The sequence below is a fragment of the Larimichthys crocea genome, chromosome III (genome assembly GCF_000972845.2).
Source record: "Larimichthys crocea isolate SSNF chromosome III, L_crocea_2.0, whole genome shotgun sequence".
Lineage (NCBI taxonomy): Eukaryota > Metazoa > Chordata > Actinopteri > Sciaenidae > Larimichthys > Larimichthys crocea.
In genome coordinates this window covers 3,323,012-3,334,586 of record NC_040013.1, presented here as the reverse complement: position 1 = coordinate 3,334,586, position 11,575 = coordinate 3,323,012, and the positions used below count along the sequence as shown (strand labels likewise).

Below are 11,575 nucleotides of genomic sequence, written 5' to 3'. Positions count from 1 at the left end.
GTTGATCGTTCTATTTGCTCTAATTTTCAGATAGTGTTTACATATGACAGCCCCTCCTCAGGACCATACAAGAAGTCTATCCATGACCCACATCTCACTGGACAACTGCTCTTCTTACTTTGGACGTGTGCTGCCGTTTCACGTGAGGCTGAAGACATAACCCAGCTGTGGTGCAAGTCAAATTAAACTGTGTACCTCGACGAGGTGCGTCGTGGGATTTGCCTACAGTACCAAAGTAATGACGTGTCTCGGACGGGGAGAGCCCAGCCCTGAAAAGCAATGTCGTCATCCAGCTTCTGTGCACCTCTGATGGGGCTGAGGAGTGAACCCACCGGCCAAGCAGATCTGTGGAGGAGAGGAAGGAGGCAGGTTTCCAGGAAACTTGTGCATTGATGGATAGCCATTTCCTCCTGTCAGCACTTGTAGACTGATACCTGCACATTCCTCTCAGTGTACACACACTCAAGGTTAGACTCTGGAGTAGCTAATAAAACCATCGACACCACACACACACACAATCATCAAGAAAGAGATGCGCCCTACGTGGATTTCTTCTGCCAGCGACGGTTTTCTGAAATCATACGGGTGACTGTGGACACTGAGTTCTCTGTGTATGTGAGAAGAGAAGCATCGATATTAGGCAGTCACTACAAATGTGCACTACAGACACCATGGTGGTCCTTACATCAGCTCCTCAGCCCGTCTCAGTCCACGACTACAGAAGCCTCTAGAGGCCAGGATCAGGAACACGCTCGCCAGCCAACACACTCCTATGCAATGGAAGAAGACATTGATGTCACATCCCACACTGAGGTAACGTTACTTCACCTGACGCTTAATCTCGTTCCAGTGTTTTGGGTTTACGGCTGCTTAAATCCATTAAAGCGGAAAGCTACACTTCCTTTTTGTTGGTCAACAAAGTGGAAGTAGGTGTTGCCGCATCGATCGGGGATAAATGTTCCCTTCCTGTTCCACGCTGTTGTTTTAACGTTAAACAATAAAGATCTCATTTGTCTGCCTAATGTGTTTAACTTAACCTAAGGTCAACAGTTCTCGCTCTGACTTGAGCTGTAATCGTCTGGCTCGCTTGGCATGTTGGCATGGCGGCAGGGCATTTCCCTTATCCCCAGCCTGGGTTTTCTAGCCGTAACATTACTTCTTGCTCCCCTGGCCTCTAGCCTTGTGTGCTGCCTCTTCTGTAAACAGTTGGATAAGTATGTCCCCTGCCTCGCTGGAGGCAACGTAAGAGGGCAGGGACGGCTATCCTGAGAGGAAGTACACCCTTAAATTACTGAATTCTTAACGAGTTAAAGAGGAAGCAATCGAGACATCTCTGAGGTTTTATTTGGGTTGTAGTAGTTTATGTTTTTCACGAGTTAGATTTAGATTTCAGGGATGCCAAAACTTCTTAAAAATTAGAGAATTCTTTCTGATCTCAGGTTCTCAAATGTGAATATTTCTTTTTGTTTTAGTCCTTTTATGGCAGCAATAAATATCTTTGTCGACGTTTGAGAACATTGGGATCTGCATTTTCTGACATGGACCGAACGATTCAATCGATTAATCAAGAAAACGATCGTCAGCTTAATCTCAGTCGTTGGTTCCAGCTTTCTCTGCATTTAAGATGCGCAGGACTGTTTCTTTGCATTGTGCACATGTCTGAAGCATCTGCTCTGTGTTGCTGCCCTCCTGTTAGGGCCTGAATGGTTTGTCCCGTGAATGTAAACCATTAGAGGAAATCACCAATGGACACTCCACCCATAAGCCTGTGAGTACAGCTAAAAAAATCACTCCTCATTGATCCACTTACATTTGTTTAGTTTTTTCCTGGAAAGTCTTTTATTTTGAAAGTTCCTCTTTGAACCTTTTCTTTCTTCTCAGGTCATGAACGGACTGATAATCAGTCACAATGTCAAAGACCACAACAACGGCAGTGCACCACTCAGATCCCTGCCGGTAATTACATTAAATTCTCAGTATCTGACTTGAACCCGACATGGTTCTCGTTGAACGTGAGGTAATCTGTTATTTGATTTATTTTCCAGATTTCAGCACTGAAGCAGAACGGTCTTCTGCAGACCCTGGCAGCCGGAGGGGACCAGCCTAATCCTGCAGGTAAGGCAGACGTACTCTGACGCGACCTCTCCTCTGTCTCACATCCTCTTCCCTCAGGAATCTCTGAGTGTATCCTAGATACCAGGCAGCAGTTGAGGGTAAAACCTCCCTCAGGACTGTGGGTTGCCTGCTTGGAGGAATCATAGTGTCTCAGCGGCACTTTGAGATGTGATGCAGGTCTGTTAGGAAGGATTTATGACTGACAATGAACAGGATGGGTGTCGGCCTTCGCATCATAGCCCGTTGGCTGAGTAGATACTCATCCCCTGTGAGTGATTGTGGCGAGGTTTGTGTGTGACAGTATTAGTTTGTTTTCTTCCTTCCCTCAATTTTTATTTTTTGTGCAGAAGAAAATGTGGAGTTGGAAAAGGCCAGACAGGAGTGGGAGGCTCTGGAGAACGTCCAACCAGGTCAGATACATCCCGCTGTTTCACCTGTTTGCATCAAGATTATTTATCTATTTATTTTGTAATTTGCTCTTCTGAAAGAATCACTTTTTATGTTTGATCCACCAGCTCTCACTGAGGACTCAAACCCAACCCCGATCATCTCCTTCAATGAAGCCCTGCAGTACTTCCAGACCACAGACCTCGGGGACTTGCTGGTAAAGAAATGCTGCACACCAAAAATGGTGTTTCAATGAGGGCCAGCTCTCAAATAAAAGCAGCTCTTTCCAAATAAAGACTGGGAAACAGGTGTACCTGTACTATAATGGCTCACAGGGCAAAGAGCAAAGCATTATTTCGTCTTACTGAGTTTGATGATTTCAGAGTAGAAGTGCTGGAAGCATTTTATTGTGAAAAAGATAGAGGAAGTCGGTGCCTGTCTCAAATAAATACCTGTGTTAACCCCCTCAAACTGCACCTACAGGAGAACGATGAAGTATATAGTTTGAAATATTCAAGTGGAGTTCGTTAAGATTTCTTTGTCCTCGCCTCTCGCCCTGTAGAAGAACATCCAGCCGACCATTCGCAGGACGGGCCTCGCCGCGATCACACACTTCCTCTTTGGACCTCCACGGCTGCACAGGGAACTCCTGGAGGAGAGAGACCTGGTCTTTGCCATCGCACAGTGTGAGTGTGTGTGTTTGTGTGTGTTGGTGTTTGCTGGGCCTGTTTGTGTAATCATCCTGCCAGGTAACTGATTTTCACTTTTACATGTGTGTGTGTGTGCTTTCTATAGGCCATGTGGACAACAGCCAAACAGTCCACATGCGCGTCCTCCAGACCATTTACAAAAGGCTGATTGGCAGCAGGCTGGACTGTCCTCGCTACGGGGCGCACTGGGAAAACATCGGCTTTCAGGGTTAGACACTTTTTTTTTTCCTCCAGTATTAAATGTTTCTCCTAATAAATGCATTAAATAACTGAAGTAAATTGTTCTGAAGCTTCTGTGTGAAAGTAAAATCACTGTTTTCTGTTTCCTGCACTGCAGGTACAGACCCAGCCACTGACCTACGTGGCACTGGTTTTCTGGGACTGATGCATACTCTGTACTTTGTGATGGACCCAGAGACTCTCCCGCTGGCTAGAGACATCTACAAGTTATCACAACACCCTAGACAGGTAAAAAAAAAGAGTAAATGTGTTTTATTTATTTATTAGACAGCTGATTGCGGAGTCAGATTTCAGTAATCCTTCATAGAGACACTGATGCTCCCCCCACTCCAGACGTGCTGCTTTGTAGCTGACCCTGACCTTTGTCCTCCCCGCAGAGGGAACTAGAGCGAAAAAGCGAATTCCCCCTCAGGGATCAATAAAGTCGCCTACGAGACTGGCATGTTTTAGGACTTCCTCTTGTAGCCTTTGTAAGTGTTCCTCGTGGACCTAAATCTCCTTGTGTATTTCTCTCCACTTCAGAATTTTCCATTCAGTGTGATGTCAATCAACATGACCCGCATCGCTCTGCAAGTACTCAGAGAGGAAGCCTTGTCCAAGTGAGTCACTGGTCCTTGTGTTGTCCTGTCTGTCAAAGTATCTCTTCATTCATCCCTTCATTTCCTCTCTGTCTTTGCACAGGGAGTGCAATCGTCGTCAGCAAGTGGTCGGTGTGCTGAATGAGTTCTACGTTGCCACGTATCTGCACTTGTACCAACTGTGGAAGACCCAACAGAAGACCATTGCTGACTCTGGCTTTGTACTAAAAGGTAAAGGACATTAAGAAGAGAAGATGGATACCACTCAAGCTAATTCAACCTAACCAGCTGGGTGTATTTTCCAAAATGTTGAACTCTTCCTTTAAAACATGACTCACAGGTCTGTGCACCGAACTCACAGTTCGACACAGATTGTCGTCCCGGCGTGAGTCCCACAGCCTCTGTGTTTTTTTTCCCCTTCAGAGGTGGAGCTGTTTGCCAAAAAGAACCCCAAGCAGATGCTGCGCCGACTAGAGGTCTTCCTGAAAGAGAGGCGGACAGGTGGAATCCCCCGTGGGACGTCGCCAGACCCTCAGGCCCAACAGCCGTCTCCCAGCCTGGGGGAAAGAGGGGCCAGAGCCGGGACGGGACAGGGAAGCAAGGGAAAGGAGATGCACTTCACAGGAGTGTGTGATCTACCGCCAGACATGGAGGGAGAGGCCAGACTCATCTAAGCTAGACTCTGTGTGAGTGTGTGTGTGTGTGTGTGTGTATGTGTGTGTGAGCAGTTGTGAGTGTATCTATTACGGTATGTGCGAGTGGCTTACTCTCAGAGAGCTAGAACCCCACCAGACCCCGATCTAGGACCTGCTATCTGAACCCATTCAAACACTTCCACTCCTTCCACTGATGCTGGGGTGCTGCACTTTGATCAGATTAAGCTTTTTTTTTTATTATTAATTAATGATTACATTTTTTTTTTTTTTTTTTTAAACAGTCGAATCTTAAACCGCTGATGCAGGTCAGAAACAAAAGATGTCACAAAAAAAACAAGAAAGTGAAATGTTTGCGCTTTTCTGTTTCGTTTTCGTAGCCAAATTTATCGCTGCCAAATTCTTGTGGTTAAACGCTACCTGCCTAGAAGTCCAGAACATACACACCTGTGTCCCCGGAGTCTCTCAGTCAGGGTATGTCAGCATTGCAGAGTTTAGGGGGGGGGGGGGGTACAGCTCCCATCACACGAGCACGCAAACAAGCTCCCAACGCAAGCCGAGGGCAGCGAATTGTTAAACGCTCTGTTGACTTGTTGGTAAGAGAGGAAATAATCAGTGAAGCTCTGCGACAGCGGCGGATTGAAAAACCCCCCACAGAGAAAAAGGGTAGTGATTTTTTTTTTTTTTTTTTTTTTTTTTTTTTGAGCGGGGAGCAGAAATGTTCTCAAACATCTTTGAATGCAGCTTGCTTTGAAGGTCCGATCACTTTGCATTCTCTATTACGGCGTGAATGAAATATATGTCATGTGACAGATGTGAAAGATGCAGAAGCATAAGTCCAGATGTGCGGAGGTATAGCTGTTGGTGTCAGGGGGGGGTCTGATAGACTAGGTCCAGAGCTCCCACTTAATATGGGGGAATATATTTTAAATAATTAAAAAAAAAAAACTATTTTAGTCTTTTCTGAAGCTGTCATAACTTCAGTTACCTATAAAAAGCACTTCAGAAACTTTGTGATTAATCTGATGGCTGAGCGACCGAGAGAAGGATTTTTAAAGTCCGCCGCAGCGTCTGAAAAATCTTCGCGGTTAAAGCCACGGAGACACTTCATAACAGAGTCTGTGTGTTTGGCTTAAAGTCGAAGGTCTGGTATGAGCTTTCTCTACATTCCGTTATAAAGCATGTGATTGTAATTTTTTTGTTTTTGTTTCATCAGTTCAAAGTGGAGTGTGTGTGTGTGTGTGTGTGTGTGTGTGTGATGAATGAGCTGATATTGATGAAGGGTGCCTCTCTCTAGGAGACGTATGGTACAGTATGCAATCCCAGCTCTTACTCAACGATAATCAAAACGATAGTGCTGTGTGACGATAGAAATCGTTCCTAACTTTCAGGGTTTGTGCGCTTGTTGCAAGCGAGTGTGTTCATATGGGTGTGTGTGTGTGTGTGTGTGTGTCGTATGACAGGAACTGACTACAGATGGGGTGCTTTCCTCTGCACACAATAAGCCAGCTTTACTAAGTACTTGATCCATCAAGCTGCAAAGACGGTACTTTTGTCATTTTAAAAATGGTACACAACATTTCCGAGGACAAGATTTATCCTGACAGGACTCATTTCTTTCTTTATTTTATTTTTTTTTTAAATAAAGCACGTTGGTTCTGGATGCAGCGGCTCGTGTGGCCTGGAAATGGATAGAGCTCCTCAGCAAAGCTGGTTCCTGCTTTGTGCTAATGTGAAACCGTCTCCCATCGTCGTAGTCTTCAATCTGTAGCATGTTCAGGTAGCACTAGTACTGTAGCATCCTATAGCCTCCTCCTCCTCCTCCTCCTCCCCCCTTCTCCTCTTCGTAAAAGCTTGTTGATGTCACGTCTCAGTTACAGTCCGTAGTGTCGACGAGTGCGCAATCTGTTACTACTATAGCACATTTATTTGCATTAAGTCTCCTTCAGTAGGTTTATAGGTGGTGCAGCCGGAGAGATGTGGGATAGGCTCGACTTGTTATTGAGCTCGACCTTGTCTTCTAAGAAGGTAACAGTAAACAAAAAAACAAAAAAAAGGTGCCTACATCCAGTGGAGCCATGTTGGGGTTAGAGCGCTGGTTGGTCCTCGCTTCCTTTTTATTTTCTTTCTTTCATCCGAGCCACCGTGCCACAGTAGACTTCCTCCATCCACGTGACGCAGTAAACCCCTAAAACATGCAGGCCTAATGGATATATACATAAAAACACACACAGGCATGTATATTTTCTGTTTCTGTTTTCTCCACCTTCAAAAAAAAACAAAAAAACGAGCTGATGTAGTTTAGCCTAATCGTTTGCGAGTGTTGTTGATCGAACAGGAAAAAAATCTTTGCACTGTTGTAGATATTTGATAGTATGTGTGACGTATGCAAGAGGAAAGAGGCCATCTTCAATAGCCATAAACGTTTTGCCATCGTCGTCGCCCACCTCATGAAAACAGGCTTCGTGGAGTCCGATTCCCCCTCCTCGCTCTAAAAAAAAAAAGAAAAGAAAAGAAAGAAAAACAAGTGCACCACAGATATGATCTCACATTTAGTTTTATTAAATTTTAAACTGAGGAGCAGTACAGTGTATGTAAATCAGGAAGTTTGTATATAGAGAATTAATGATTGTAACTGTATGATTGTCTGTAGGGCATTATACTGAAACACATTGCTTACCTCAAGACTTGAGACAAATCTCTCCTTTTCTCTCTCCTGACGTTTGTTTGGCCTCTCAGTCAGACTCTTTATCTTTTTATGTTTCCTCGTACCTAGGCCTTCTCTCTCATACCAATTGGACATGTTATATAATGTATATTCAACACCTGAAACACTACGTAATAGCAAACTAACACAAAAGCTGGTCAATGTTACGTGTATTCTATTTAAAGACACATTTATAGACACTATATAGGCCCACACACGCTCTGATGCACATCTGCAGATAATAAAAAGAAGTCCTTTGTTTGAAAAAAAAATCAATCTATAATTGGCTGATGTTTACCATGTTTGAAATAAGCTGGTTTTCTTGTGGCTTCAGTGATAGTACAGTATACTTTTGCTGTGTTTAAGTGTTTGATGTCCGGGAAAACACTCCGAAACAATCCAGTCTTTACAGCTACGGTCACAAACAAACAGTTCAATATATGATTGTAAAGATATAGGCTTGATTAGCAGTCATAATACGGTGTATGCTTTGACCTTGGTATATATTCAGTATCCAAACAAGGCCTGATTTATCCTCTCATATTACCAAAAGTTATATTTTCAGCCGTTGTAATAGATCATATTCTTATGCGTTGATCATCGTTTGGAATCTCCTCAGTTGTGAAACCAGAACCAAGAGAAAAGAAAAAAAAACGAGACAAAAATATATTTAAAAAAAAAAACAAAAACATAAAAAAACGGGTTCTTGCAGGATGTCGGATGCTCTGAGAGGTGCGGTGTGAAGTTCTGCTCCTTGCAGCAGCAGCAGGTTCGGCAAATTACAATCACTTCTCTCAAGATCCTGCGCTTTATATGAAGGTGTTTTACTGTCGCCGTCGTCGTCATGTCCCTCAGAGCATTTTATGACTGTACCTTGATTGTAGAAGCCCTATTTTATACTGAGAGTTATTTCAGAATACAGTATGTGCTGTTGTACATTAAATGTATTGTATGGAGAAAGCTAAATAAATGCTGTTTAAAATCTACTTCAGCTTTTGTCACTTTGTGTTGAATCCAACCAATAATTGTACTGGCATGTGCTTTGTCCCAAATTCACTACACATACACACTTTACTAATATATTCCTCCAACAGATCAATGCTTTGGAGCTGCAATTCAATTAGGTCAACTTTTTTTGATAATTGATTCGTTTTGAGTATTTTTTTTAAAAGATAAAAATGTCGAAATTCTTTGATTTCTTTCTTAAATGTGAATATTTTCTCTCTTTCTCTCTTCAGTTCCTCTTTGACAGCAAACTGAATATCTTTGGACAAAACAAAACATTTGATGATGACAATTTATTGGACCCAAACAGTTGAACAGAACAGAACAGAAAAAAGTTGATGGATCCTTTTCAAGACAGCAAATGATAAAAAACATCGGTTATAACTCCCGACTCGAGACTTTCCTGGAGCTTTTCCATCACTACTCATTACTTGACTGATCAATTAATCTGTTAGAATAATAGTCTAGACTTTAGTCTCATCCAAAGAATGAGAGGAAACAGACAAATATTTTCCACTTCAGCTAATCTATTAATCAACGTCTGTTACCTTTTTTCAGCTGTGAGTAGCTCGTCCCGTTTTATCGTGCAGTTCACTGTGGTGGGGATTAACTCTGTATGCATACTGACATTTTTGAGCACTCAAAAAGTTGGAGGTGCAGCTACGTTGATAACGGTGCTTCAGCTTTTTCTGTCTCTGTTCTGTAATTCAGCCACTAGAGTGCACACTTCGACAGATCCGCAGCTGAAAGGACCAAAGCTTTAATGGCACATAACACAGGTGCTGCATTATGCACAAGTTTGACTTCTGTGAAACAACTATTTGTCCGTGCCTTCAAATCAGTGTAACCTACTATACAAAACCTAAACAAAACCTTCACCACAGTGGTGTAACATCCCAAATCTATTGTGAAACAGTTTGAGTTGTTGAATCTCATCTAATGAGCTGAGAAATGTTGAAATGTTTCAAAACCTCCAACTCCTGTGAAATTTAAAAACCCCAATCCTTGTTTATTCTCTCTTTGGTTGTTTAGTTTTAAGTGAACCTCTTAAGTTCCTCTGGTGCTTCATGATTAGGGCGGAGCGCACAGATATTGGCAGGCTGCGTAGACGCTCTTGAAAGTCTCATCTGAAGTCCAAGGCCCTTCAGTCTGCACTTTATCTCTTTGGGGAAACAAATTACTCAGACGTCACTGAATACCTATCAAACATAAACTCTAGTAAATTTGCTTCCCTTGTGTTTTGCCGCCGCTGCAGGACAAAGTTGAAATATTTGCAACTGATCAGAGACAGAGAGGATTTTTTGGTCCTGGTCAATAGAGTTGGGATGCTTCCAAAGGAATCTTGGTGCTGCTGCATGCTTCTACATCTGTGCCTAATCAGACTCGTGGCTCCAGTCCCACACTGCCAGATGACTGGGCTGTGGTGGACCTGCTGAATCACAGCACACATAGCATGGAAAAATACTTCAGCCAACCTTTTTTTTATCATTAATCCGAGTCGAAATCGCAGTTCAACAACCCTTATTTTTAAATCTGCTAATAATTTTCCATCCTGTCTATACGCGTTCATGGTGGTTTCAGTGCAAAGCAGCGGACAAATAAAGAGACGCATCACTCAGGAGTCCATTAAAGGGTTAATAATCTAATATACAGACATCCGTTATGTGTCAGATATCCTGCAGGAGTGTTTAGGTGTCCACATGCCCAGTGAGAATGAAGAGAAAAGCAGGATGGAGGTTTATAAAACTGTTTCCATTTGTACCTAGTGAGCCTGCTGGAATACAGCATTTTTCTCTCACTCCCTCTCTCTCCCGCCTTCCCTCCCCCAACTCTCTTCCTCTCTCTCTCCCTCTTTCTCTCTCTGATGTCATTGTTTCCTGCTCAGTAGATGCTGACGCTCAGCTTAAGTCTGTGTGCACAGACCCTGAACTTAATGTATACCGCTTGGCTGAGTTTGACCTATAGGGATTTACCAACGCCCACAGATCCATTAACAATCCCGAGTCTGTAACGTGTGCTTGTTTCTGCTGTCTGTGTTGCAAATAAACTGTGTGTGTTAAGTGCTAAGTGTGACCGGTTGTCATATATAAGCGAATTTAAGGCCCCTCAAGTGTTCACGGTCGCTGTTTTATTCATGGTGTCTGTTCTGAGCTTCTTGCCACCGCTCACGCTCGTATACTGTCTGAGTAGTAATCACCATGTGAGTGACAGAAAAGGTCAGTGTTTATTTCATTGTGTTTGGGAGTACACTCCCGTTCTTGTGTACAATGGTGGAAGAAGTTTTCAGACACCTGAGTGGCAGCACCGAGCGGTAAAAACACAAAATGCATGTTTATATCAGCAAAATGTCAGATTTTATTTGTATAGCCCAAAGTCACAAAGTACATTTTCCTCTGAGGGCTTTACAATCTGTACAGTGACACCCTCTGTCCTTAGACCCTCGGTTCGAGTGAGGAAAAACTTGCCCACAAAAAACCTTTAACAGGGAAAAAAGGTGAAAGAAACCTCAGGAAGAGCCACAGAGGAGGGATCCCTCTCCCAGGACGGACAGACGTGCAATAGATGTCACGTGTACAGAACAAATCAACATAAACATATTGTACAATTACAATGAATGATAAAATGACAATGAGAGAGAGAGAGAGTTTTCAGTAAAGGGAGATGTGACTGCATCTTCATCCAATACCATGCCTGACTAGGCATAACCCTGAAAGAGACAGACACAGACACTACTTAATTATAAATCACTATAAAATATTCTGCTATACCAGTTATAAGTAACTAAACTTAGCTTATTCTCAACCAACTACAACAGTAAAATGCTACTAGCGCACATATACTTCATAATAATCCAAAGAAATATATAAAATATGGGCAGTAATAAGAATATAACACTAACAGATATAATTTTTCTGCATTGAGTTTACCTTAAAGTGTGTTATACACCATGTTTCAGGATTTACCAGTTGTTCTGCAAAAGATAGTATAACTTTAAAACCATTCTGTAGGCTCATGGCCACACTAGAACAAATCATGCTGTGCACAGTGGCAAAGTTCAGTATACTGAATTGAGCAATGATATAATGTGTTATTTATTCTTAAAATGTCCTGTGTGGAACATTTATGGGGATATTACGGCAGAAATGGAATATACTAAGCATAACTATGTTTTCATTTGTG

The 11,575-nt window shown here is 42.7% G+C and overlaps 1 protein-coding gene across 2 annotated transcripts in view; it reads left to right on the top strand.

Annotated features, from left to right (window-relative positions):
• elmod3 (ELMO/CED-12 domain containing 3) overlaps positions 1-8,376 on the top strand; it is a 12,132-nt gene extending 3,756 nt beyond the window's left edge. Inside the window, exons 2-13 of one of the 2 annotated variants that reach the window (XM_019263758.2) lie at positions 31-813; positions 1,697-1,768; positions 1,882-1,956; positions 2,046-2,115; positions 2,463-2,525; positions 2,631-2,719; positions 3,065-3,188; positions 3,298-3,420; positions 3,550-3,680; positions 3,975-4,051; positions 4,134-4,261; positions 4,454-8,376. In XM_019263758.2, coding sequence (XP_019119303.1) covers positions 778-813; positions 1,697-1,768; positions 1,882-1,956; positions 2,046-2,115; positions 2,463-2,525; positions 2,631-2,719; positions 3,065-3,188; positions 3,298-3,420; positions 3,550-3,680; positions 3,975-4,051; positions 4,134-4,261; positions 4,454-4,704 — 1,239 coding nt within the window. In that variant the 5' untranslated portion in view covers positions 31-777 and the 3' untranslated portion in view covers positions 4,705-8,376. The remainder of the gene's footprint in view (positions 1-30; positions 814-1,696; positions 1,769-1,881; positions 1,957-2,045; positions 2,116-2,462; positions 2,526-2,630; positions 2,720-3,064; positions 3,189-3,297; positions 3,421-3,549; positions 3,681-3,974; positions 4,052-4,133; positions 4,262-4,453) is intronic. The other variant, XM_019263765.2, reaches the window with a different exon arrangement.
• The last annotated feature ends 3,199 nt before the right edge of the window (positions 8,377-11,575 follow it).